The sequence below is a fragment of the Carettochelys insculpta genome, chromosome 17 (genome assembly GCF_033958435.1).
Source record: "Carettochelys insculpta isolate YL-2023 chromosome 17, ASM3395843v1, whole genome shotgun sequence".
NCBI classification, from domain to species: domain Eukaryota; kingdom Metazoa; phylum Chordata; order Testudines; family Carettochelyidae; genus Carettochelys; species Carettochelys insculpta.
In genome coordinates, this window is record NC_134153.1 from 4,028,883 (window position 1) to 4,056,711 (window position 27,829).

The 27,829-nt window shown below is 57.4% G+C and overlaps 2 protein-coding genes across 6 annotated transcripts in view; one reads left to right on the forward strand and one right to left on the reverse strand.

Annotated features, from left to right (window-relative positions):
• The window catches only part of SNPH (syntaphilin), a 43,754-nt gene extending 33,563 nt beyond the window's left edge, over window positions 1–10,191 (forward strand). For all 3 annotated transcript variants that reach the window (XM_075011685.1, XM_075011687.1, XM_075011686.1), the window contains exons 4-5: window positions 3,044–3,193; window positions 5,410–10,191. In XM_075011685.1, coding sequence (XP_074867786.1) covers window positions 3,044–3,193; window positions 5,410–6,646 — 1,387 coding nt within the window. In that variant the 3' untranslated portion in view covers window positions 6,647–10,191. The remainder of the gene's footprint in view (window positions 1–3,043; window positions 3,194–5,409) is intronic.
• A 2,378-nt stretch (window positions 10,192–12,569) lies between these two features.
• On the reverse strand, window positions 12,570–24,852 carry SDCBP2 (syndecan binding protein 2). 3 transcript variants are annotated; one of them, XM_075011630.1, is made up of 9 exons: window positions 24,786–24,852; window positions 18,469–18,546; window positions 17,755–17,824; window positions 16,682–16,791; window positions 15,887–16,048; window positions 15,141–15,316; window positions 14,874–15,045; window positions 13,664–13,755; window positions 12,570–12,980 (listed from the first exon to the last, which is right to left on the reverse strand). In XM_075011630.1, exons 2-9 carry the CDS (start codon window positions 18,520–18,522, stop codon window positions 12,926–12,928), a joined length of 891 nt encoding a protein of 296 aa, XP_074867731.1. In that variant the 5' UTR covers window positions 18,523–18,546; window positions 24,786–24,852; the 3' UTR covers window positions 12,570–12,925. The 3 variants fall into 3 exon arrangements, with proteins under 3 accessions (XP_074867731.1, XP_074867730.1, XP_074867732.1); XM_075011629.1 differs by having other exon boundaries at window positions 15,887–16,051; XM_075011631.1 differs by lacking the exons at window positions 16,682–16,791; window positions 18,469–18,546; window positions 24,786–24,852 and having other exon boundaries at window positions 15,887–16,051; window positions 17,755–17,793.
• Between the last annotated feature and the right edge of the window lie 2,977 nt (window positions 24,853–27,829).

A 27,829-nucleotide genomic window follows, 5' to 3' on the forward strand; every position in this document is an offset into this window, starting at 1 on the left:
AGAAGAGCCACCTCCCGTCTCCTGCGTAACGAAGACGCCCTCAGGCAGACTGCCAGGCAAAGTGTGAAGCGCCTTGCCCGGTCCCTGGCTGTGCTGGCGCAGGGCGGCCTGAGCCGCTGGCGTGAAACCCCACGAAGCCCTTTGGCCCGTAGCTTCGCCTCCCCGCAGGGTTGGAGCTGCCAGCGCTCGTGGAAGTTGTGCGCGTGCAGAAAGACAAGCCCGGGGAGGGTTTGGAACGGCTGATCTGCTGGTAGGTCACGTCAGAGGAAGGCTTGGCCCTGCTGTCCTGGTCCAGAAATTTCCCCCTTTCTGCTCCACTGACTTCCTCTCTCCCATCGTCTCGAATTTCGAACCCCCTTTCCCCTCCGTTGCCTTCCCTGCCCCCACGTATGCTGCTGCCTAGAGCAATGTGCTGCTCCCTCCCCCGTCCCCACGCCCTGGTGAAACACTGCGAGATCCTTCAGGATGAACGGCCCCATGGGAACGAGAGGTGGTGGCTGGTGTCCCTCCGTGATGCCCAGCGGGTGCAGGAGACAGGTGGACTTGTCAGTTTTGACTCTGCCCTGTGAAAAAGGCCGGCTGAGCACAGGGCACATGAAATGGCCCCAGATACGAAGCACAGCTCCCTTTGCATTTCTTTGCCCCTTGGGAGCAGAATCCCTGGGTTGGGGGATGCTGAGAAGGGCTGTGGTCCCCGCTAAGTTGGTCCTAGACTACAGTGGGCAGTTCCCGTCCCTCTTCTCCACTGCCAAACTGAACGGCTGGTTCCTCAATGAGCGGCCCAGGCTTGTCATAGAGAAACTGACCAACATCTCGCAATAAGTAACCCTCTGGCCCCCTAAGAGTTTGCTGAGAAGGACCTAGAGGATCAGAAGCTGCCCTGGCTCTGCATGGCAGCTGCTGGGAGTCCCTCTACTCTATCGGGCACCAGTTCGTTGTGTCTAATGCAACTTTCGGGCCAGATCTCCAGGGCTGTAGCAATTACACGTTGCAGACACAGCGCTCAGCGGGCTCCTTTTTTTCATATGCCTCCCTGTGCAGCTCCAGGCCTCACTGTGTCCCTTGTGTCTGCTGCGCTTTGCTCACAGGACAGCAGGAAGTGTAAGAGCTGAGGGTGCATCGGTCTCTTGGGCTGGGGATAAACAGAGCAGGGTTTAGCCGCTGAGAAGATATTCTGTCCATCCCATGCACCCCGCAGCCCCCCGTTTGCCCTCCACCCCCCACGCCTCTCAGCTCCTCCCCGTCCCTCCCAGCACTTTCGGAACGTGTGAATGACGGCGCTAGAACGCCACAAGCAGCTGATTTGTTTCAGTCCTGCTCTGGGAGGGAGGGAGGGGAAGAAGCAGGGGCAGAGCGTGGATCACACGTTCCGAAAGTGCTGGGAAGGAGGGGGGAGATTGAAGTGCCCCAGTGCACTTAGAGGTGTGGGGGGAGGAGGCAGCCAGGGGTCTGCGGCCTGTAAGTGGCCTACCCCTGTTCACCAGTGACACGCTCAGCCCGAGGCGCCTGCGAGGGTGGGCATGTTTAATTTCTGAATGAATCTGCTGTTCAGGATGGTGCTGGACTAACAATGGTAACCAGCTTAGATGCTGCCTGGGCTTCCGCAGGTAGCTCTGGCCATGACCCACAACACTCATCCCCGGCGCACTCCCTGGGCTGGGCCCAGGCTCCCAGGCAGTGGGGTCTGTACGCGTCCGTCCTTAGAGGCAGCCCCTCTTCTAGTTCAGCTCTGGCCTTCTCGAGTGGTGGCTGCTAGTCATGCCCCACTCTCCAGTAGCTTTGTGCTACGGGCAAGTGACAACCATTGACCTTTATTTGCTCGTGTGACCAGGATTTGGACATTGGCGTGCAGGAGCAAAAAGCTAACTCAGGAAGAAGTACTCAGCCCCGCTCTCTGGGTCTGGGTTCCCAGCCTTTGCAGTACCCTGGCCGCTCTTTCAAGCTGAAAACAGCACACGTACGGTGGTTACAGTCTGACGGGGGTTTGCAACGTACTAGTGCATACGACAAGCTACACGAGGACCAGATGCACGAACGTGGCGAACCCCCCCCCAGAATACGCCGTTTTCGACAGCGAGCACAGACGCATTTGCAAAAGCTCCTCAATGCCACCTTGGGGATGTTGAGTAAACGAGTAACCACTGAAAGCAGCTCCCCTCCCTGGCAGCCTTTTGGAGACAGGACATGGCATTTAAACTGCATCCCAGCTCCACCAGGCTCCTGCCCTCTCCCGTGCGACAGCAGGGAGCTGGGACAGTCTCCCTACCTGCTTGTTCGGGTTGGGAAGAAACAGTTCTGCTGCTTCCCAACATACAAGGGGTCCTGCAGGGTCAGCATTTCCCCCTGGGGTGGGCTCTGCAATGAGCCACTGTCAGGGGGGAAATTGACCGACCTCACACCAGCTGGGACTCAGGCGGCCTTGCTGCTTCAGCCCCAGCTAGTGGGGGTCATTCATCCATACCGCCCCCGCCCTATGGGGGCACTTTAAAGAGCCGCCAGGAGGGGAAAGGGAAATCGACAAAATTTCACAGCCCATTGGGACATTTCTCCCTGTGCACCAATGTGCCGGACAGACTGGTTGAAAATGACTGCTCTGGGTGACCAGAGCTCTCCACCACTTGGAGAGGCGTTCCCGCTTTCATATTCCAGGGCAGAGATCCCACCTTGGGCTCCCTTTAGACAATCACTGAGCATCCTGCGTTGCCATGGGAGCTCGCTCAGAGAGCTCCGGGTATGGGCTGCCCGCAGGGTTCCATCTGTCCTCATGGAGCTCAGCAGTGGGTCTGTGGTGCTTACAGGACCGGCTTTCACGTTGCCATCCAAACATGTCTGTGGGGGGGTTGTCCCGAGGGAGCCTTGTTAGGGAACGCCGTCTGCTCTGAGTTCGGAAAGAAAATCGGTGACATTCAGCCGTGCTTAATATCCATTCTGCGTGCCCTGCTCTAGGGTGCTCCGTGACCCTGCTGGGTGTTGAGGGGTGGGGGTGAGGGGGCTGATTTGCTTGGAGTATCTGGTGGGGTTGTTGATCATCATGTTTTCCCAGGCGGCCTGTCAAGTACAGCCTGTGCAGCGATAACCATGGGATAAAACCCCCCACGCCTGAGCAGTACCTGACCCCCCTCCAGCAGAAGGAGGTCTGCATCAGACACCTGAAGGCCCGGCTGAAGGACACCCAGGAGAGACTCCAGGACAGGTAAGCGGGGATGCAGGCGAGCAGGTTGGGAGGAGCCCAGCACCAGTGAGGATGGGGAACGGGAAGGTTGTAACTGAATGCAACTGACATAACTGATGGCCTCGTAACTGATGACCTGGTGGTCATCTAGTATCTGTGTGTGACAGTGGCCAATAGAGCGGGAACCAGAGCACATGGAGTGGACAAGGGTGCCGGGGGGGAAGTGCTTTCCCAGCCGCAAGCAACACCATGTTGGTTTGTGCCCTGAAACATGAGACTTTTTGTCCCTTACATAGAACAGAAATGTTCAGCTATGGATGATCGCACAGAATCCTAGAACACTGGCTATGGAAGGGACCTGGAAAGATCATCAGATCCAGTCACCTGCCCTCACAGCAGGACCAGGCACCTGTTCTTAAATATCTCCAATGATGGAGATTCCACAACCTCCCTGGGCAATTTATTCCAGTGTTCAATCGCCCTGACAGGACGTTTTTCCTAATGTCCAACCTAAACCTCCCTTGCTGCAATTTAAGCCCATTGCTCCTTCTCTTACTCCCGGCGGCTAAGGAGAATTTTCTTCTCTCTTCTCCTTGTAACCCTCTTTTAGGTACTTTTATCATCAGGTCCCCTCTCAGCCCTCCCTTTTCCAAACTAAACAAACACAGCTCTTTCAGCCTTCTCTCATAGCTCATGTTCTCTAGACCGAAATTTCATCAGTTTTGTTGCTCTTCTCTAGACCTTTCCCAGTTTCTCCACATCTTTCCTGAAATGTGGCGCCCAGAACTGGACATATGATCTGAGTTGAGGCTTAATCAGCACAGGGTGGAGCAGAATGTCTAATCCCTGGGCTGATCTGACTAAGCAGCCAGTAACATCCTGCGGCTGAGAGTTCCAGAGGTTAATTGTGTGTTGTATAAAACAAAATGGTTTGGAATCAGTTTTAATTTTATTGCCACATGTGGGAAGGACATTTGCAGATTAGAGACTGTGATTTTTCACCTGGCAAGTTCGTGACTCTCCCATTCTCTGTAAAGTTCTTGTATCTGATTTTCATGAGCAGCAGCTTAGTACTCAGGGGTGTTCTGACTTTCCTACCCATATCTTGTATATTTATTGGGTGTTGTATACGAATACAATCCCTACTCCCCCCCACACCCAATACCTACTATCTTGGCACTGCAGGAGAAGAGAGAGAGTTGAGAACTAGGCTCATGGACTCCAAGGTTTGAAGGGGCGCTTTAACCCTTCTAATCTGGTGTCCTGCAGGCCGCAGAACCTCACCCACTCCTAAAATAGGCACCCCCCCTCCAATCCCCAGATGAGTTACTGACATCCTCAAACTGTGGTTTCAAGACAGCACATTACAGTGACTCCACCACTGACACTAATTTAAACCCCAGGCACTAAGAAGATTCTCCTCTGAAGGGATCACGGTACGAGATGTTCAGAGGGTTGCTGAAATATTTGATGTCCACCTGCAACTCTCCTTCCCTCCAAAAGTATCCCCAGGGTCCCTCTGTGCTTTCTGGCCCCTTTCCCCACTGAAACGAGTGGGCAGCAGGTTTAAAATGTAACAAAAGGAAGCTTTCCTTCACGCCGCGCACGGCCAGCCTGTGGAATTCCTCGCCGCAGGAGGTTGTGAAGACCAGGATTTTAACCGGGCTCAAAAAAGAGCTAGATAAATTCATGGGGGAGTCAATGGCTGTTAGCCAGGCTGGGTAGGAATGGGGTCCCCGGCCTCTGTGTGTGTCAGTAGTTGGAAATAGGCGACAAGGGAGGGATCACTCTCGTGATTCCCTGTTTTGTTCACTCCCTCTGGGGCATCTGGCATTGGCCACTGTCGGAAGGCAGGACACTGGGATGAATGGACCTTTGGTCTGACCCAGCGAGGCCGTTCTTCTTACATAACACACACAACCTCCCTGATTCTGTTGCCCAGGGGAACCTGGGATTGGACAAGCTCATCACAGACCAACTTCATCCCAAAGTCCTTGGTGTTTCCGTTTGTGACCCGTTTAACCTATGGGAGTCCAGTCTGCCCTCCTAGGAGACAGCTGGGGATTAGAGGGGTTGGAGAATAAATTGCCCCCAGAGAGCGACCCCAGAAATCCACCGTCCACACTACTTTTTGGGCAGCCTGGTGGCACCTGTCAAAATTCCAGCCTGCAGCCGTGTCCCCACCCTGGCCCCCGTGGACGGAAGTGGTGGTGATTGTGTGTGTCTGTCTGGTGCAGGGATTCGGAGATTGAGGATCTGAAGACCCAGCTCTCGAGGATGCAGGAGGACTGGATCGAGGAGGAGTGCCATCGCGTGGAGGCTCAGCTGGCACTCAAGGAGGCCCGGAAGGAGATCAAACAACTAAAGCAGGTGATTGACACCGTCAAGAACAACCTGATGGAGAAGGACAAAGGCCTTCAGAAGTACTTTGTGGACATCAACATCCAGAATAAGAAGCTGGAGACTTTGCTGCACAGCATGGAGATAGCACAGAATGGGGCTGTGAAGGAGGAAGGGGCTGGGGAGTCAGCGGGGGGCTCCCCAGCCCGCTCACTTACCCGCAGCTCCACCTACACCAAGCTGAGTGACCAGGCAGCAGGGGACAGGAATGTTGGGGACTCACAGACGCTGTCAGCTGAGGAGGTGGTGGACAGTGGCTTTGTGGCTGCAGATGACTCCCTGAGCCGGACGGACTTGCTGGAGCAGAGCAGCCTGCTCTCCTCAGGGGTCGAGTTCTGCACGGAGGAGGGTTCTCTGCAGAGCTCGTTCACGCTGGGCTCCAGACTTCCCACCAGCTCCACCTGTGAGAAGCTGATGGGTGCGCAAGGCAGCATGGAGGCGGGAGTGCAGGCCAGCTGCATGCAGGAGCAGGCCATCCAAACGGACTTTGTGCACTACCAACCAGACCTGGACACTATCCTGGAAAAGGTCATGAAGTCCCAGGCTTGCAGCCTGGGCAGCCCCACATCAGTGTGGGTGTCCGAAATGGAAGACGTTGTGCCCAGCTCTGAGATGCAGGCCCAGAACTTCCCCGAGACCGTGGACGTGATGGCGACGGACCCCAACTCCGCTGTGGTGGTGACCGCAGGAGATGGGACAGAGACTGCAGCGGAGCAAGAGGGCTGCCCAGCCCTGGTGAACAACAACCCTGCTGTGCACCAGCCCCCTCGCACGAGCCAGTCGGTGAGCATCACTTGCCCGCTGGAGGAAGACGCCACTGAGCTGAGTCAAGAAGTCCCGGCACCGAAAAGCTACTGGAGCCGCCATTTCATCGTGGATCTCTTGGCCGTGGTGGTGCCGGCAGTGCCCACGGTAGCCTGGCTGTGCCGTACTCAGCGAAGGCAGGGCCAGCCCATATACAATATCAGCTCGCTGCTCCGCGGGTGCTGCATGGTTGCCCTGCACTCCTTACGGAAGATCAGCTGTCGCTCAGTTGGCAACATGGGAGGTGGCAGCGGCACGTCCCAGCCATAACTCTGCCCCGCCACCAACCAAACGCATTGCCAAGGCTTCGAGTTCTGACTCTGGAGCGGCCAGAATTTACATGACCACTGATTGTAAATTACAGCCACGCTGAACGTTGGTTTTATTTATTTGAAGTACATGGGCAACTCGCTTCTGATTAGGTTATGCAATTCCCGAGGCATTTGTTAGGGGCCTGAGGAAGTGCGATTCTGGCTTGCTTTGGCTTCTGAGATGCTTGGAGGAATAAAACGTTTTGGAAGAGCAGAGCTGGGCAGACACACCCCAGCTTCCGTGGTGAACGACGCTCACCCAGCAGGGGATGTAGCTGATGGATTCTGCACTGCTCGCCAGTGAAGTCTGTAGCATGGATGCGTAGCACCGGGACCATCTGCCCAGTGCTATTGCCTGCAGTAGCAAGACCCAGCACAGGTCAGCTGGCTGAGGCTCAGGCTGCAGGGCTCAAAATTGCAGTGTAGACGTTCCCGCTCAGGCTCGGAGACCCTCCCCTTGCCAGGCGTCGGAGCCCGGGCTCCAGCACAACCCCAGCATCTGCACTGCTCTGTTAACCCTGCTGCACAAGTTAACCCTGCTGCACCCCGAGTGGGTTAACTTTATACGCTGAGACCAGTGTTCCCTGTAAGCTGGGCAGTTGCGTGGCCACCCACAAGGCCACTTCACTAGCAGAGCACCCACAGCTGGCAGCACAAACCTCTATGGGTGGTGCACATCTGCAACAGAGTGGTGTATGTAACAAAATTTATTCCACCCCTTGATGGAATAAATTGGAGGGAGCGCTGCTTGCAGCCAGGGGACAGGTTTTGCTGTGTGGACCCACCATAACTCCATCGTGGGTGAATGGGCCTTCCAGACCCTTCCCAGGTGGAGCGATCCCTTGCACCTCACCCTTCCCCTCTTCTGTCATTCCCTCTGGCCTGGCAGGGCCATTTGGAAGGTGACCTGCCCACCTGGTCTTTTGCTGCCTCCTGTTTGTCCTTTCAGTTGCGCTGTAGTTCCATAGAGAAGCTGCCACACCCTGCCCAGGGCTCTGAGGACAGAAGTTAGTGACTGCAGCTGCTGCAGCTCTCAAGGGGCAATGCAAAGACTCATTTTCACATGGAGAGAACAGAGGGAAAGCAGGCAGGCTGGGGACCAGGCCCACCGACCAGGGGAGAAAGGAGCAGTTGCCCCAGGGTCCGGCATTTCAAAGGGGCAACTGGCCACCACTTTGGCAGCAGTTGGTGCTCTGGGCCCCTTTTATCTGCCGCGCTCCATGAAGCTTGCTGGGGAGAGGGGCAGTGTTAAGTGGGGGACGACTGCCTTCCACCCCGCCGCTTCCAGGGCATGAAACCGATCCCCCTTTGCCCCAGGGCCTGTAGTGGTTCTTGGGCCCGCTGGTGGGAACGAGGGCTACAGGGGGGACACCTCCCCACAGCGGGTGACCTGGTTGCCAGCGGGCTTTGCGGAATAAGCGGAGAGGACCGAATTCCTGACTCTCAGATTCGGTTTGGACGTCGCTCCCTGGGGATTTGGACCTGGTGGGTCAAGCTCGGCTTTGCTGAGCCAGCTGTAAAGCTTTCTGCCTCCTGGGCGAGGTGACCGTAAGGGCACGATGGCCACGTGAGAGAAGCCAGATATACCTCATGTGACTCGATGAAGCCAGAGCCCCCGCTGCATCTCCGGGCAGGTTCCCGGGGGTGCTGAGTTCAGTAACTTTTCATTCCCTGCTTTGCACTACGGTCACTTTTTGCAAACCGAAGGCCTGTGTAGAAGTTCCCCGGCTGCAGGTTCCACTGACCGGCTGACTTCTGCGCCCTTGGCCGACCGAGTCCTTAAGGGTCACACTCAGCCAAGGCCAAACCAAGGCCCCGGAGTCCTTTGTTCCAGCTTTGCTTCATCCCACTCTTTGCTCTGGGGCGGGGAGAGGCAGGTGGTGCTCCCTTCGCTTCTGGCTGGAGCATCTGCGAAGTGCAGCGTGAGTGCTTTGGTTATGCTAGCAGTGGTGGGGCATCTCACTGCCCATTGCGGCAGCTGTAACCCACCCGCCTGCTGGTGACTCACTGTCCCATGGAGTGGCACTGACACAGAGGACGAACAAGTCTTCTCTGCAGCCTTAGCTGAGAGCCTGCTGGTGTTTACTTCAAACGGTGGAGGCACCTGCCCTGAGGTCCCAGGTTCGAGTCTGCCCGGCAGCAGCTGCCTGGAGCTTTTGGTGCTCACGCTGGAGGAGCCTGAAACTGGCTGCGAGTGCTGCTTTGTTTGCCGCAGTGGTGGGGGGAACCGACCAGAGAGGCATGTGGGGCACGGGGAGAGCGTAACCCTTTTGTCGGTCTAAAACGCAGGCTGGCAGAACACGTCCTCGTGTCAGGGCGGCCTCCTGCAATGCCTTTAAAAGCCACACGTCGCTGCGGGACTTGAGCAGTGCGGGGCAAACGCCTCGAGCGAAGGCGGCCCCATCCAAGCCATTTCCTCTGCAGTTCAGCACAAGCCTGCTGGCAGCTGCGCCGTGCTCGGACTGGTGGAGGTTTTCCGCAGCGCCCATAAAATCAACTCAGTGAGTCTGGGGGACCTGGCCCCCTTTTCTCTGGGATGCGACGCACCCCGGGGGCCAGGCCTTCAGAGCGGTGTGAGTGCATTTCTGTCCACACACACACACGTGCGCGTGCACGCACACACACACACACACACACACACACACACACAGAGTGACAACTATGCACCTATATCCTGTGTGCGGCTTGGCACACACACGCTTCTGAACCTGGCTGCAAAGATTGTGTTGACCTTTACGATTACTTGAACGAATGTCTCTTCTCTTATGCTCCCCCCGCGTCCTGCCGCCGTCTCCCCAACGCCCCGTGGGGGGAGGGAGTCATTGTTTTAATAGATATATTTTATGATGGCTTAAAGCTCATTTTGTTAAGGGGGGGTCCACTCACGGGGGGGGGCCGATCACATTGATACACCTCCCCGCGGTTTCCCCTCTGGGTCAGACTGGCGAGCGGCTTTATTCGGACTTTGCCACACGTGGCTGGCTACTGGCTACCTTGGTCACGTCCCCCCCCACCCCCAACGGCCACCGGTGGGCGACAGAGGAGGGGTGTGGCTGTGTGTGTTGATGTTGCCATGTGCTCATACTCACCTGTGTCCTGCGCACCTGGCCTGTCACAAATAAACACCCTTGTGCAACACGAGCTTGCTGCAGGACAGAAGCGGGCTGCCGATTTTCAAAACACGGTGGGCTGCTGGGAGGGGCTGGGCTGCAGGAGCCGGGGGGTGGCGAATGGAATGTAAAGTCTTCGGGAAGAAATAGACGTGATCCAGTCGAAGTGGTGACTGTAATTGGAGCTAGGACGTAAGGTTCTTGTGCAACGTACTCGTGAATGTGTATGTACGTCTGTTAGACTATCCAAAGCTCTGCCGAGAAATCAACGTCGGATTATATTTGAGAGAGAAATCTATATATTTTTTAAACACAGAACTTAAAAGCTGTACTCACTTTTTGTTGCCAGGGGCCTGTAATCGTTGTCTGTTGGTAGCTGTAATAAACGTCGTTGGGTCTCTGCCACGGCTCTTTCCGTAGCGCCGGCTGTGAGAGTCTGCGCTGGGCCGGCGCGCAGATTCCAGGGGCGTTTCTCCTTGCACGTCGGCAAGCAGCCCTGCCTCGGAGCGATGAAGCTGCGCTAGGGTCAGGCCCTCGGCCCCGCTGCTCACAAGCAGACTGGAGGTCTCAACTCAGCAGGGCCCTTCTGCTCTTGCGGGGGGGGCTAATGAGCTCTCAGGCCTCAGAGCTCAACGCCATGCCCGAGATGGGGAGACGCAGCAGTGCCCAGAGAGCCTTGTGCTTGAAGCCTCAGCAGAGGCTGTTGGGCCTGCCCTGGTGGTGGGGTCGCAGTTCCGGCGGCTGGGTGTGTCGTGCCAGGATGGGGGGAGAAGTAGGGGGACCACATTGCCCTGGGGCAAGTGTGGGACGTCGGCCTCCAGGGCTGGGGGCAGCTGTCCGGTGTCAGGGCTCCTCAGTGCTGGGGGCTGATGCTCCTTGATGAGGCACCAGGGAGGTGGGGTCTGCTGAGAATGGGGGCTTTGTGCTGTGGCAGGGGTCCCTGGCAGCAAGGGCTGCCGTGCCAGAGAACGGGGCAGCCGCCCCATGGAGAAGCTTCCCCGCAGCAGGAGCTGCCTCCCCAAGGCGTGGGATGTTGGGGAGCAAAGCAGAGCTCGCTGGCAGCAGGGGCTGTGCTGGGGGGGTGCTGGGGAATGGGGCAGCTGCCCTGTGGAGGAGCGAGCACCCCTGCAGCAGGAGCTGCTGCCCCGAGGTACAGGGCAGTTGCCCCTCAGAGGAGCTCCCCACCAGTGGAGGCTGCCGGCCCGAGACAGCGGGTGCCAGGGAACAGGAGCCGTGCAATGCGGAATTATTTGCCCATTTTCCATAAAAAGTCAAGGTAGCTGTGAGGCAGCATAACTAAGGGACTGGCCTGAAGGAAAAGCAGCCAGCTGGGCACCCTAGGGCTGATCAAACAGCTGGGGCAGGGGCTGTTCTAGTTCAAGCCCCAGTCCCGTGTCGCCAGAAGACCCTGGAGAAGTGAACACAACCAGTGCCGAGTGCATCATAGAACCATAGAACAATAGAGCTGGAAGAGACCTAACAAAGCCATCAAGTCCAGCCCCCTGCTCTAAGCAGGACCAAACCCATCAGATGAGCCCTGCCAGGGGCTTTGTGGAGGTGAGACTTAAACACCTCCCGGGATGGAGACTCCACTACTTCCCTGGGAGGACCATCCCAGTGCTTCACCACCCTCCTAGTGAAAAAATTTTTCCTAATGCTCAACCTGGACCTTCCCAACTGCAACTTGAGACCATTGTTCCGTGTTCTGCCATCCGTGACCACTGTGACCAGCCTCTCCACAGCCTCTTTGCAGCCTCCCTTCAGTAAGATGAAGGCTGTTATCAAATCCCCCCTCAGTCTTCTCTTCTGCAGACTAAACAGTCCCAATTCCCTCAACCTTTCTTCATAGGTCACATGCTCCAGCCCCCTAATTATTTTGGTGGCCCTCTGCTGGACCCTCTCCAGTGTATCCACATCCCTCCTATAACTGGGGGCCCAGAACTGGACACAGTACTCCAGATGTGGCCTCACCAAAGCCGAACAAAGAGGAATAATCACTTCTCCGGATCTACGGGCAGCGCTCCTCTTGATGCAACCTAATACGCCATTAACTCTTGGCTACAACGGCACACTGTTGACGCATGGCCACCTTCTCGTCCACTACAACTCCCGGGTCCTTTTCTGCAGTACTACTGTCGGACCCCAGTCTGTAACAATGCTTGGGATTCTTCCGGCCCAAATGCAGGACTCTGCACTTGTCCTTATCGAACCTCATCAGCTTTCTTGCTGCCCAGTCTTCCAATTTGGCTAAGTCACTCTGGACCCTGTCCCTACCCTCCAGCGTATCTACCTCTCCCGCTAGCTTAGCTTAGTGTCATCTGCCTGGGGGGGGCTTTCTGTTCCGAAATGCTGGGACTTCTCCAGCCCCCGCAGCGCTCCTTTGGGTGTATTAACACGCCCCTGTCTTTCTGCCGCCTGGCCTTCCGCTTCTCCCCTGCTCTCCACGTTAATCTGTTCTAGGCCAAACCACTTCTGCAAACACCTCCCTGGAGCCCTGCACCTGGCCCGGGGGCATTGCCTGAGAAGAACTCGTGTCTGTTATTGTCACAGCTAAACTTGTGCAAAAAGCAGCAAGTGTGACTGCATTGCTGGCAGCCGCAGGGCTCACCTTTGTTAGGAAACTACGGGAGGAGAGGTGGTATTGTGCAGTGGCTGTGACACGCTCAGCAATGGCTGTGCCAATGGCCACTCGGCTGAGGGAGTCCTTAGTTCGTACCCCACCCCACACTTCCCTCGGGTGAAGAACAGGCGGTAGGAGCAGTGTTAGTTAAGTTTAAGTTATTTATTTGTTTAATTTATTAAAACAGCTCTCTCGGCACAGGGTCTTGAAAAAGTTGCCGTCCTATGACCTCCACCAGGGAAGCCCCTTTCCCCGCCCGTTCACCTCACTTCGGTGTATGAACACCCACATCTCGACCCCCATCCAGCGCTCCACACACCCTCAGGCACCAGCTGATTGGGTGGACAAACAAATCTCCAGCCTGTCCAGGTGAAGGAATAAAAGATTAAAGGAAACAATTGGCCTTTGCGCTCAAATAGGAGGTGCACCCGGTTTCCCAGGCCACGTAGGAAGGGCTGTGGGATCATTCTTTGAAGAAGAAGGAAGATTCGCTGAGCTCATTTGGACTTTAAACTTCGGGAAGCGAGTGGTCCATGGATGACTTCATCAGCCCAGGTGACAGCCTAGTCAGCAGATGGAGAAAAGGCCTGTTAGGAAGTGGTTGTGCAGCATCTGGCCCCAGCATCTTCATCTAGTACCGCTCCTTCATCTCTTGCACAGACCAGACCTACACTACGCTGGGGGGAGATGGGAGGGCAGGAACTGACTCTAAGTGAACAGTACCAAAGCGGTACTGGGTAACTCCCCAGTGTGTAGTACACAATGTGCACCTAGTGCCATACGGCAGAGGAGGAGGACGCGGCTCCTGCCTCTGACTGCAGGGTGAGTGTGACAGCAATGTACAGAGGAAGACAGAGGAATGGGCCCACAGTGGGCACCTTTACACAAGCCTGGGGGCTCCCTGGGCTTTGGGTCACTCCATTTAAAAGGAAAGGCAGGAGCGTCTGGTCCACCAAGCACCGCACAAAGGCAGCATGGGATTGTGACCGGGCCCCGTCCTTGTGCTGCTGACACAAAGTGCTCACCACTTCACAGGCCACTTGGTTTCAGCTCCAAGACTCCCTGCCAGATGGGAAAGGTGACCCCAGGGCACAAATGCTTGCAGCACATCGACCCAGGCTGTGGCTGGGGTGGACCCTGGTCTACCAGAGCACTGTGACAATTCCAGGGCTGACTCCAGCGAGGCTGTGCCAGCCAGGACCACTCACTGCGCCCTCGGACCTGGGGCCGGCGGGGGAGTCCTTACCGTTTGACCATGTGCTCATAGATCACAGTGGGAATGATGGTGATGGTGACGGCATTGCCAGCTGTCGCCAGGATATCCAGGATCTGTTTGTCCTTGAGGGGGACATTGAAGAGAAACAAATGACAGACCGAGACACCACATGAGCTGAGCATCCCCCCGCTGCAGGGCGAAGGCACAGCTACTGCTCCATGACAGAGGAGACGCTGAGTGGTCAGTGCACAGGCCCTTGAGTTACCTGGCAGGTGCGCAGCAGTGGGGCGGGGGGGTTGCACAATGCAAGCTTGGTTATTAAACATTAGACGTCACCCTTTAAAAAAGTAAACTCGTTAACCCAGCTAGCGAGTGGCTAATGCCCAAAGACGCTCACTCGCGGCAGTTGCAGGGTGCCCTTCCCCTGTAGAGGAGCCCTTCCCGAGTCTGACTTCGCACCAGTGAACACCACTAAATGGCAGCAGAGGAAAAGGTACCCAGAAAGTTACTTGAGTAAAAGTGCAGCTGCTGGGGGGGTGTACTTAAGTACAAGGCACTGGCGTCCCACTGGAAAACTACTTGAGTAAAAGTTCACACACACCCATCGTCGTCATCATTGTACTCAAGTACCCAGAAGTTAAAGCCACTGCATTTTTACTCAAGTAACCTTTGGGGGGAACTTTTTCTACCTTTGCTAAATGACATGAACAAAGACTCTTTATTTGGCCCCATCAAAGCCAGAGCTGGGGCTCTGCTGGGCCGGCAGTGAACAGAGGCCTGGGAGGAGAGACCCAAACAGCCATGGAAATTCTGCAGACAAAAATCTCCATTTTAGATTTTTTCATTTCTGGGTGGTTTTGCTCCAGAGCTGAGTCCTTCAGCTTTCAGTTGTTTGCTTTTAATCAAGCCGGGGCAGATTTCCAAAGCCACAAGGGCTGTAAAAAAATCTCCCCTCGAGCTGCTGGGTCCCCAGCGCCTCTGTCTGGTGTGACAACCTCTGAGCCATCACCACAGGAGCTGTTCACCAGCAGCCATTAGCAAGGAGGGACCCAGAGCCCGCAGAGGCAGCGTCGTATAAGCCTCTGGGCCAGGTTCTCAAACCCTGGAGCTGATGGACACCCACCACAGACTCACCCTCTGCCCCAGGAGATGGGTGGCTCCTGTCATGGGCCTGAGGTGCTCTCACAAGCAGGTCCCTCTCGCGGCCAGGGCTTGCCCTGCCAGCCCATCACCCCCTTACCTTCAGGCCGATGACGTTCTGCCCGTTCACCTCACAGACGTAATGGTTGGTGAGGAGACCGTTCCGGGCTGCGGAGCTGCCTTTGGTGAGAGCCACAATCTTCCCCTTCTTGATGACGAAGCCGACGTGCCCCGTGCTGTCCTTGTGCATGGTCACAGTGCGCTGGAAGGGCCTGGGGGGGAGGCAGCGGCAGATGGACGATGCTCAGGACTTGGTGCTCCCCTGGAGAGGACGGGGACAGGCCCGGCGCCCCGCCCCCCCACTCACCTGTCTCGCACGACCAGGACGATTTTCTCCGGGGCGGCCTTTTTCAGGGCCTTGTTGGCCTTGTCCGTGCTCCAGCCAGCGCAGTCCTTCCCGTTGATCTGCAGCACCTGGTCCCCGAAGCGCAGCCCGACGAGGGCCGCAGGGGAGTTGGCCTTCACCAGCTGCACAAATACCCCCTGCGGGACGAGGAGAAGAGACCGTCACGTGGGCAGCACTGGGGGCCTGGGACGGCGCGCACACTGTTAGCAGTGACCATTGCGGCTGCCTGCAGAGGGGCCTGTGAGGAATGCCGGCCAGGCCTCAGCTGGCAGGGTCTGGGGCTGCAACGACAGGAGTGCGACTGGAGGACAGCAGGCACCAGGCTGGCTGGAGGGAGTCCAGCTCCTGGGCCCCATCGCACAGTCAGAGCGCAGCAAAAATGCAGCCTCAGTCTGAGCCGCTCACTGGCCCATCCAAAGGCCTCGGGCCGCTCCTTGTGTTCCTCATAAGCTGGGGGCTCATGCAGCCTCTCGGGAGAAGATCCAATGCTGCCCAGCTGACGGGCAGAGCACCCGCCGCCAGGTGGTGCACATTCACAGGGGCTTTGTGCACATAAAATTATTCCGCACATGTGGGAAAAAGCCACAGGTGAGTGAAAAAGAGGAGAGGGAACGTTGGTGCTTATTAATCCCCCGTTGCTCAGGCAGGCCCAGCCCCTCCCTCACTCAGGAATCAGGCCAGATGGGAGCCCAACGCTCAGAACCCACCTGGTCAATGCTTTTCAGCTGGAGGCCTGTCTTCCCACGCTCGTCCTTGCAGAGGTGAAGCTCACGCACGCCTGGCCTGATCTCCGCCCTGCGCAGCCCCAGGCTGTTCCCTGTCAGCGGGGCGACCAGCATGCCCTGGGAGGAAGGGCCTGGGCCCGCTGCCTGCTGGAGAAGCCAACCCGCACGTGAGCCAGCCGAGACGCTTCACATGCAGTGGGGCCACGGGAGCTGGGAGGGGAGAAGGGGCTCAGGGCTAGTCCCTCGTGCATCGCTTGCTGGAGAGGGGAGCAGTGGGCAGGGATGGGAGATGGGTGGAGAAGCCTGGCAGCAGAAGCCCAAGGTGACCCCCCCCCCACCTCCCAGCCCCCTGCACCCAGCAGCAGGGGCCGGGGCTCAGCCACAGTCCACCCCCCAGACTTGCTGCAAAACATTGCAGCTGCCCAGGGCCAGGCCCAGCAGTGGAGCCCAGCACCGCGGTTCAGGGCTGGGGGGCTGGGTGGGAAGGAGGCGCTCCCAGAGCTGAAGGCTCTGGCTCATCTGTTCCCTAGAGACACCGGACAGCCCAGAGCGGGGACTGTTGCGGGTCCGTACTCAGGCACAGGAACAACTGCTTCTTCAGGGGGACTTCTTCCTGGGCCTGGCCTACAGGTTCCTGCCCTCCGACCAGGAGATACTGCCGGCTCTCAGGCGTGGACGGGGACACGGCTTATCGGGGCCTAGGGCGTGGGAGGGGTGGGGCCACGGGACGGGGGGCACAGACACGGTTCCATTCTCTGGACGGCCAATGTTACCTACGTTGCCACTTGCTGGGACCAGGGCTAGGTCCTTCTGGACCTCGTCACTGGCAAGAGAGAGGCCCATGTAGTCCCCGAGCTCCATGAGGTTTGGGTACAGAACTGGAGGGGCTGAGGTGAAAGGCAGAAGAACGGTCAGCGAGCCAGTCTGACTAGGCGCCGAGCCCACGGCCCTGGGGCCTGTCCTGCCACACCACACGAGAGCCTCCCTGGAGGTGCGCACCAGGAACCCACCTCCCATGCTGGGTGAATCAGGCCGCTGGGACTCCTCAGACCAGCCAACGGCTGGCTTCAGAGCGTGGGCGAGATCCCTCAGCACCCCCAGCTACTCCAGGGCCAACCATAACAGGTAGCCAGGGGCCCTAGCGCTCACCAGTGGGCCCAGGGGGTTCGCCGGCCTGTCTGGCACAGCCCAGGAAGAGGAGTGCGACAGTGAGCAAGGCTTGTCCTCTGGGGCTGGAGAACATGTCCTAGCGCAGGGGTGGCCAAACCCAGAGCCACACGCGGCTCTTCCAGGCCCCCCCAGGCCCAGTCTCTGCCTGCAGACTGAGGGGACCCAGGGCTTCTGCCCTGCACCAGGGTGTGGGGAGGAGCACTTAGGGCTTCAGCCAGGCAGGAGGCACCTGCCAAGGCGCGTGGCAGTGCGGTTGAAGGCCAGGCCCCAGCAGGTGCACCCCAAGACCCCATCCCCCCAAGGCAGGAGCCCACAGCCCACCACCCCATTGTGGGGTTGCTGCCCTGCGCTCCAGATCCCCACCTTTGGAGCCCTGTCAGCCAGGGCTCATCAGGTCAGTACGTTTGGCCACCAGCAATGTGAAGGGGCCCGTCTCCCAAGGGCTGGGCTGGGGGATCTACACTCTGAGCTGCCCCAGACGGTGCCTCCCCACTGCACTGCCCCCAGCAGCCCACCGACAGCCCCCGGAGCAGGCGGGGCGGGGGAGGTAGTGCAGCTGAGATTAACCCTTTGTTCACTGCGCTTTCCCCCCACACCTGGGGCCACTGTTAAAACCAAGCCTGTTCTAGGAGCCTGTCCCACCTCTTCAGATGAGGAACTGGGGCTCAGCTGAGACTTACCAGTCACCTTGGCTGGCTCTGTCGTCTCGCTAATCCCTGCCAGAGCCCCAGCAGCTGCATTGGCCTGAGCCTGTACGGAGAAGTCAGAATTCACTGTTTGGTCCCTTGGGGGGACAGGGAGAGAGGAGCTGGCACATGAACCCCCCCCCCATTACCCCCGTCCCAGCACCAGAGCCGGGATTGTCCCTGCGCTCTGTGAATCCCACCCCCTTCCCTCACACGCACGCCCTTTCAGCACGGTGCAATCAGCTGGCAAGCACGTTCTGGAGGCAGGACGGGAGCAAAGCTGAGCTGGTCACTGACGCCAAAGCAGCAGCAGTCCCTGTAAACAGCGTGCGTGGGCAGCTGCCCAAGGGCAATTCAGGCACCATTCAGCTGATTAGCAGAGCACCCACAGCCGGCAGCGTGTGTTTCTGTGGGTGGTGCGCATCCGCACAAGCCTAAGTACACATAAAATTTATTCTGCACATGGATGGGAAAAATTAGAGGGACCTTTGGCCGAGGCGAGGTTGGGGGGGGGGCGGTGAGGCTGCTCCTGCAGCACCTGAAGCCTTTGATTGAAAAGGCCCATCCAGCACTGCTGAGCAAAAGGTCAGGGTGCACTGGCTTTATATCTGTCCCTGCCCCCCACCAACACAGCCACACTGGAGTCCTGCAGAAACTGCTCCAACAGCTGAGCTCGGTGTCAGCCGGCCCCAAACCCCAGCCTCTTACCTGCAAGGTTTGATCCACCTTCATGTCCTCCAGCGACGGGTACAGAGCTGACATGGCTGCTTCCTTCCCAGGAACCACCTGTCAGAGGACATGCAAAGGCTGGGGTGAGCCAGCTGCTCCGGAGCAAACAGAGCCAAGGCTTACAGGGCGCTACACTCAGCCTGGAGCCTTCAGCTGGACCAATGCAAGGAAAGGCCCAGCCTGTAAGGGGGGGCGCATGGATCCCTGCACGGCTGTGCTAAGGGCCCGTCCCAGCACGCTGCAAGGCTGGTTTGCCTGGGGCTGGGCAATGTAAACCCCCATTCTTCGACTCCAGACCATTCACGATGCAAAACCAGAGTGAGCCAAAGCAGGCTGCTCCCAAAGGCAGTTGATCCACAATGCAACTCCCCTCCCTCCAGCTGGCTTTATGCTGGTTCTCTCTGTCCTGCATACTCTGCTCCAGAGCCTTTGTTTGCAAAAGAGAGGGGAAACCCTGTGACAATTAAAATGACAGCGTAAAATTCTGGCAGTTTTCAAATCCAAGCAAGCCCACCAGCTGAGCAAAACCTGAGCCCAAGCCACCACATCACCTGCTGCTGGGCTGCACTGGCCCAAGTGTCCGTTTGGCACAGTGGCGCTGGCTGGGGCGGGGGGGGGGTGTCGCACAGGCACGCGGGACAGGTCTGCTCCCAAGCAGCCAACGCAAACGAGAACAGCCCAAATGGTAACCTGGCATCTGCTCAGCCTTCACAGGCAAACGGCCCTGCTGGGGTTGGGGCGGGGGCGGGGGGGAAGAGCGTAGGAATGGAACCGGGTATCATGGCCAGCCTGCCCCATATGTGATGCACGTGGGGTCTACAGGACAGAGTAATACATACACACACACACACACACACACACACACACTCTCTCTCCCTCTCTCTCTCTCTCTCTCTCTCTCGCTCTCTCTCTCTCTCTCTGCATGTGGCACCAGGAAACTGCCAGCTGCTCTTTGTCAGGCTGAGTCATGCCTGGCTGACATGCTAATCTTGCCACATCAGCGGCTGTGCTCCCGCCACCCTCAGGCAAGGAAAGCCACAGTTGGCACTCATGCGGCTTGAGGCCCCCCCCTTGCGGGCACACGGGGCACATCGCCAGTCAGTTCCACGTGCCAGGTGGGGAAACTGAGGCAGAACAGGGCAACAGGCCTGGCCCCAAAAATTGCACAGAATGTCTGCGGCAGACCCAGGCATGGGGCCAGGTTCAATGCCAACCCTGCCGGACCAGCCTGCCACTGTATGTACCCCTGAGTGGGGGATGGGCTGGGGGTGGGGGGCCGCTCCTGCAAACCAAGGTGTGGCTGCAGCATACGGCCAGCACTACAGCCAATGCATTTGTTTGCTGCGGTTCACTGGCGCCCAACCCCTGCTGGTGAGAGCCCGAGTCCCATGGCTTTAGTCGGTGTGACCTGCCAGCTGACTAGCTGCCTCTGTGCCATCAATACCCGCAGACTAAACCGGCAGCAGGGCGGGCGCCTGCCCCAGGGTCCGATTTCCACAGCTGTGAGCCGCCCCAGCACTGGGTGCGCAGGGCACAGGAGGCCTGTGTCAGCTGGCACGGCCTGTGAAAAGATCCCATTCAAACAGGCCAGTCACGTGAGGCCTGCAACTGATACAGCTTCGGGCCCAGGCCAAGTTTCTGCAGAATCACATGATCGGTTTCTGCACGTAAAGGGAGGGATCCCTAATGCCACCACAGCTTAAAGGGACAGGGATCCTTTTCTCTCGCCCCCCTAGGCACCTCCTTCGCCCTACGAGGGTTTTTATTTATCGTCCCCTGGGCTCTGGCCCACCGCCAACCTCGTCCGCCACAGGGCTGTGCGCCACGGGGCTGGGGACTGGGTGTCCTTACGCATGGCCCTGTGTGGGCGTTTGTGGACGCATATGTACACGCACAGCTGTGTGCGCGAGTGAGCCAGAAATGGAGCCTCGGAACAAAGCCCAAGGGAGGATAAGAATATGCTCAGCATCAGCCCCTGACCTACAACGAGAGAGCGAGGGAGAGAGGGAGACGCACACACAACACAAAGTACAGGCGCACATCCATAGACACAAAGAGTACAGTCACACACACACACACACACACACACACACACACACACACACTCCAAGTACAGACTCACACACACAAAGTACATTCTCTCTCTCGCTCTCTCACACACACACCCACACCCACACACACACCCTGAGTACAGACTCACATACACAAAGTACATTCTCTCTCTCTCTCTCTCTCTCACACACACACACACACCCTGAGTACAGACTCACACACAAAGTCCATTCTCTCTCTCTCTCTCTCATGCACACGCACACGCACACACACGCACTCACCATACCAGTTGCAGCTCACAAAAACAGGGAAAACCAACTCTGGGGCTAATAATTCCTGAGCCTTTTGGAAGATGCCGCAGCGCGAGTCAAACATCCTGCCCCAGGAGAATGCTGGTGTCCCCTTCGCCCCCAGCGTTAGGGTCATGAGCAGCAGCTTGCCAAGAGCTTAGAGTTAATGACCCGGACAAGACGAGTCTTTCAAGAAAGGACTAAACATCCCTCTGCAGGTGTCACCCCCCACCCCCACCCCAAACCACGTCAGCCAGGCTAACAAAACCAGCTGGCGGTGGGGTGGTCACAAAGCAAAACTGACCAACTCCTGAAACTGACTCATTTACATGACTTGGCTGAGATGCGAAAAGGACACACACAGTGCAACCTGGTTTACCAGCCCCCTCAGTCTCTTCCTAACACAGGCCAGAAGTCTCGGTAGGTCTGTTTTCATAGCTATGGAATCAATTGGCGTAGCTCTGTGGCCTCCAACACTTACCACATGTGGCTATGCGGCCAGTTGAGGGTGGCTAGGCGGCTTGAACAAGAAATATCTTTCCAGCCTAATGTGGCGAGTTCATGCTAGCAGTAGCCACAGGACTGGCTGGACACCACAGGCCAAGATCCAGAAGAGTCAATCAGAATGGGAGCTGGTTCCCAGTTTTTAGCCGCCTGATGTGTGAGTTTTAGCCGCCTGTGCCCCTTCAAGCACCAAAGGCTCTCAGTACAGCCCTGTCTTTAAGGTATTCAGCCTCAAACCAATTCTGTGCAGTAGGGATTGCTCTTATCTCCCTTTTACAGCTGGGAAACTGAGGCACCGAGCTCACAAGTGATTTGCCCATGGTCACAGCAGAGCCAGGCTTTGCACCCAGGTCACCTGAGTCCCAGGCTAACAACCACGGGGCCAGGCTTTCTCGGCACAACACATGGCACAAAGGTGAGAGCCGTGGGGATCCCAGCACTGTCCATAATGTGGGGGTGGCAAAGTCTGAGCTATGGTAAAGACCTGTGGCCACCCCTATCTGCCGCAGTGCCATGGGTATGTGGGATTACTGGAGCACCTGGGTTTTACCACTGTGCTGACCTGCCAGACTGACAGCATGCAGAACGCTGGGTTTTTTCTGATCCGCAGCTCACTTTTCTATGGGCAACTCTGCCAGACTACAGCCCCCTTGCAAAGAACCCACTGAAAACCTCCTTTCAGCCAGGCCAGTTCCCCGTGCCCTGCTCCCCAGGTGATACAGACAGAGGGCAAGAGGCAGGGGCCCAGCCAGGGTTCCCTGTGAGCCAAGCACTTGGGCGGCTGCCCAGGAGCAATTCAGGTGCCACCCAGCTGATTTGCAGAGCGCTCACAGCCACCCACAGCCAGCATGATGTGCTTCTACTGGTGGTGCTCATCCACACATGCCTCGGTGCACATAACAAAATTTATTCTGCCCATGAATGGATTAGAGGGACTTAGAGAGCACTCTGGGTCCCTTCCACAATGGCACTGAATTCCACACCTGAGGAATGGCCCATGGTGCTCGTGAGGTTGGCCTCAGGCAGAGCCACCACCGGCTGCAGCCAGAGCAGGGAAGGAGAGCGTGCAGGAGCACGAGGGCCTTTCTTTGCTTAGCGGTTTAGCTTCACTTTCTGCCCTTCCTATGGGCTGGCCTGAACCTCCCATAAAGAGTCGAGGCCAAATGCTCTGTGGGTGTAAGTGGGTGCTGCTCGCCTCGTTACACCCAGAAAGACTCCACCCTCCAGCGCACTCTGAGCCCGCAGAACAAAAACCCAGCACAGGCAGTAGGGAAGGTGGCGTCTGTTCTGGGACTGTTGCGTTACTTTTTCCCCACTCGCAGGGCTCTGGGTGACAATGGCGTGGTGTGCTGGGACCAGGCGCAGCCTTAGGGTGACGCGCAGTGCAGTTGCCTTGGGCCTTGCAGCTTTAGGGCCCCACTCTCCAACTGATATGTCCACCAGCTGCCAGCTGGGCCCCACTGTTGGTGTGCCACCTTAAGCCACACCCACCGATCTGTCCCCGCCTTTAGTGTGTCACCTTAAGCCACACCCACTGACCTGGCTCCGCCTTTAGCATGTCACCTTAAGCCATACCCACCAGCCAGGCCCCACTGTTAGCGTGCCACCTTAAGCCACATCCACTGACCAGCCCCGCCTTTAGCGTGCCACCTTAAGCCACACCCACCAATCTGTCCCCGCCTTTAGCGTGTCACCTTAAGCCACACCCACTGGCCAGGCCCCACTGTTAGCGTGCCACCTTACGCCACATCCACCAGGTGGGCCCCACTATCATGTGCACCTTGAGCAACGCCCACTGGCCAAGGCCCGCTGGGCCAGCTCTGGCTGAGAAACAGACCTTTGCTCTGAAAACACGACTGGAAAGATCAAGATCTCCCGGGAACTGGTGGAGTCAAGGCCTTCGCATTGGCCACTGACGCCAGGGGCTGGGCTCTCAGAACAACGGCAAACACCTGAGGCCAGCCCCATTCAAAGAGAGAACACCCATCTTCCTGGATCCTGGTGCCCCACGCTCGGCCTGAGCATGGCACTTCTGGGACACGGAAGTACCCGATAAGACCCAAGGGCCCATGTGTTCTGAGCTGGAGAAACAGGCAGCAGCAGGAGATCATCCACCCCACTCCAAGAGCCCGTCACAGAAGACATGTAGCAACCAGACTCCAGCCTCAGCTGTCAAACGTCAGCTCTTCCTGATCCCTGGCTCTGACCCGGTAGGAGCCATTTCGGGGGCTGAAGCCTGAGTCCAGGGAAGTCGAGCAGGAATGGGTCCTTGGAGTGACTCCAAATGCACCAGGAAAAAAAACACCTCGTTCTAGTGTCTGCCCACCAGCTTTGGCCATGTGACAATAACCATGAAGGGCAGCAGATCCCAAAGCTGAACAGAATCACAGGATACTAGAACTGGAAGGGACCTCAAGAGGTCATAGAGTCCAGTCCTTTACCTACCCGTCCTGGCAGGACCAAGCACCATCTCTAGATCATTCCTGTTTGATGCAACCTGCTCTTAAATCTCTCCAGCGATGGAGATTCCACATCCTCCCCAGGCAATTTATTCCAGTGTTTGGCTGCCCTGACAGTCAGGAAGATTTTCTTCATGTCCCTTGCTGCAGTTTAAGCCCATTGCTCCTTGTCCTACGCTCAGCAGCCCAGGAGAACAATTTTTCTCCCTCCTCCTTATAACCCTCTTTGAAGGACTTGAAACCCACTCTCATGTCCCCTTTCAGTCTTCTCTTCTCCAAACTAAACAAGCCCAGTTCTTTCACAACCAGCGAAAGGTTGCATTTTCTAGACCTTTATTCGTGTTGGTTTGAGCAATTCCCCAGCACAAGGAACAGCCCCTCTTGTCACATGAGCCCCACGGGGGACGCTGCAATTTAACGCTCTGGGGCAAAGAGCCACCTCTTCAATCTGTGGAAATCATCAGAATTCAGTAGGTGTCCATAGTCTTTGGACAACCGACATCTGCTGAGCCCGTCTCCAGCTGTTCCAGTGCTCAGCACCCCTGGCTGGGCCCAGAGGCCCTCAGCAACAGCATCTCCCCGGGTGACTCTCCCAGACAGATTTTCGGGGGGGATCAGCTCCCTGTGTGCACCCAGGGTGATGCTCCCTTCTGAAAAGCTGCCCCTCTGAGCCCAGTCCTGTGGGAAATAAGTACTTGGGGGCTCGCTCTGGTCCCAGCAGAAATGCCATGCCAGGGGTCAAACTCTGTGCCTGTAACATGCTCCTTTACAGCCTGGTCAACAATAACAGCTGGTGCCCAGTACAGCCAAGCCCCGAGGGGAGAAACCCAGCAAGGAACACCAGCCTTTACTGCAGAATGGGCTGAGCCTGGACCCCCGCCTACCTCTGGGACTTGATTCCCACCCTACGGAAACCAAGCACCTCAAAGGAGTTGCGGGGAGGGAACCAGGGGCAACTTATCCCGTCCCACCCACAGCCTTGCTGCCCTACCTGTGCGACAGCTCCGGAGCAGGTTTCTCGTCCGCAATGCACTCTGCCTTCCTCTCCCACAGGTCTGTGACTTTATAACAGCAGCAAAAGACAAGAGCTGCCTGGGCGGGGCCTGGCCCCATCAGCTGACCTGGGCGTCAGTGGAGAGGAATTCAGCAGCCCAGGAAACAGGCAGGTGCGGGAAAGAAGAAGTCAACCTTCACACTGGCAAGCGATGCTAGGATCGCCCCCAAGGTTCCCGCTAATTGGTTCCATCCACGGGCGGAATAAATGTTGTTCTACGCACCAGGCATGTGTGGATGTGCACCACCCATAGACACACAAGCTGCCAGCTGTGCGCGCTGTGCTAATCAGCTGGGCCTAAACCTAAATCTCCCAGGGCAGACACCCAAGTGCTCAGCTTACAGGGAACACGGCCATCCCAGCCCGAAGCCAGGAGTGTGCATGGCCTATGCAAGCAAGTAGCTGAGCCTCAGGCGTCTTCGTGCAAGAAGCTCGGTGTCCTCGACCCTCAGGGGCATCGCTTCAACCATGCACGACCCCGGCACTTCTTCTCGCACGGAGGATTGGTATCACACGGCTCACTGGAACTCACGTGGCCCATCGGCTCCAGGAGTTAGGATCTAGCTGGGAGGCAGGTCTGGTCTGGGCGACAGTGTCTGCAAGGCCGGGGTCAGCCAGTGCGGCTGCATGGCCTGGAGCGGCAGATACGGGGCATGGGACCAGAGCTGACTCCTGGCTCTGATGCCTGCGGTTGCCTCCCAGCTCTGATGTGGGGTTGGCGATCCACTGCCCATCGTGCCCAGGCTGCGCCTCTGTCGGCAGAAAGTCTTTGCCCCGAACACGACCATCGGGGGCATTTTTAAAGCTGTTCTAAAGTCTCATATTCCCCCCTCCGCCCCGTGGGAGCCCTGTTTGCACTGGCACCGACGTCCCGTCGTGGTCTGGTGCCTCGCTCCGCCTGGGCCCCACCAAGGGCCACAGGGCACGAGGACTCGGCCGGCGTGGCTGTGGGAGCCTTAGCCAGGCTGAGAAAGACCAGCCGCCGTGGGCGCAACGCTGCTCTCGGCTCTGTGGATCTAAGCTGTGTGGCCTGGTAATGTTGCCCCAAACAGACACGCCCGGGGGCAGCTAATCCTGGAGCTGCTGGACCACCTGTCCGCTGAGTTCACGCACTGTCTGCTCTGCAGCCTCCCTGCTGCTGCACAGCCCGGCAGTCAGGGACAGTCTGTCCCTGGAAACTGACTTACTCCGGAGTGTTTTAAAGGCTCAGCATTGCAATGCCGCTGTGCCACTTGGAGTACTGGGCTGGCAGTCACCGGGAGACCCTGCCTCCCATATGCAGGCACCTTGCTTGTTCTTGGCTGATGGCAACTCCTACCACCAGTCACCTCTCCTCTGGGTGAAGCCAGGGCAGGCGCCACTGTGCAAATTACCAATACATGCACCCCTGGCCCTGACCCCCTTTGAATCACCCCCCTGCCCCAGCCAGCGCCTGAGCCTGGGAACTCACAGCCCTTCCAGCTCCTCTGCCCCCAAAGGGGCCTTGTGCACAGTTTCCTAGGGCTGCCTCAATTCACCATTGCTTGTGAGCACTGACACTAAAATAAACGTGGGGTGAGTGCATTAAACCTCACGTGGTAACAAAAAACAATGCAACCCACGGTACCACCCTGGGCTTGCACGCCTGGCTAGTTCCCTTCCCTAGCTAATCCCGCAGGCTCCCTTCAATCGATTGCTTCCCAGGAACCAACATCCAAGGGGCAAGAAAACGCCCCCCCAAAGGCAAAGGGCACAGTGGGCGCCTCCCCCAGCAGGTCACACTGAAAACAGCCAGGCACACGCCTCGCTGGTGGGTTCCCTTTTCCACCTTCAGGTGGGTTTGCTTCTGAGGGGATTTCCATTTCAGGGCGTTAACTGTGCTTTGTGTGACATCACCAGCTGAACGGGGGCGGCGTGAGAACAACAGCCGCCTGACTTGGCCGTCACCAAGTCCCTGAGGCTGATTTGTACCCCCAAGAGAGCACACCGTCTATGTAAATCCATTACTCCTACAGTCCTACCTGGCCATACGTCCTGCAAGGTGCGTGGCCCTGTCCGTAGCACTCTGTGACTCTACGGCTACATCGCCCATAAGATGCATTTGCTGCAGTGAGTTGGTCAGGTCTGAGGTGAGCATAGTATGCAAAGCTCAGGGAACTCTTTGCCAAGGGGGATCGGTCTGACCCCAGCACCTTGCACTGAAGCAGTAGGACCAGCTAGCGGCTGGCCTGCGGTGCAGGTCTGGGCTCTCTTTCCAGGCGAGAGTGTCTCCAACCACCTTTTCTATGCTTTAGAGGTGCATATGTGCCAGCTGCTTCTCCTGCAGCCGTGTGCTCCAGCGCAATGCCCAGGACGGGGATGGATGGGGCCCTTTGGGCTTGACTCGGGGGGGGTGAACTGATAACACCCTAACTTGTCTGTTGAACAACTAACGGTGTGCCTGTTTGCCCCATTGTATGAGTGTTCTGTACTGGTGCCATTTTTTTCAGTGGTGGGTGTGTGCCATGCAAGTGGGGTTGTCCTTGTTGCTCTCCCTGCTTTGCATTATACCTGCTGCCAGTCTGGGATTAGACACAGCTCCCTTTAAGTGGCACATCACAAATACTCATTAACCTTCAGCACCTCCATTGAGGGCAACACGATTAAGCCCATTCTACAGATGGGAAAAACTGAGCCACTCAAGGCTGATCACCAGTCAGAGGCAGAGGCGAAACAGCCCAGGAGCCCCATTGATGTTCAGGCCTGAGCTGATCCATTAGACATGACGCTGGCTTTAGGCATGGGTGTACTGGTCTGGCCCCACCAGATGAGCGATCATGGGCCTTCCATACAGCACCCCACACAGTAGCCAACATAGGAACTCCGTGAGGCTGCTGAAACCAAGACAAGCAGCAGCATTCCCTGCAAATAGTCATCGGGTGGCTCCTCCGGCTGCCCCTGTCACAGGGAGATGGGCTGCAGCTTGCTAGGGCATCTCCAGGTGTAGGGCACACCCTGAATTT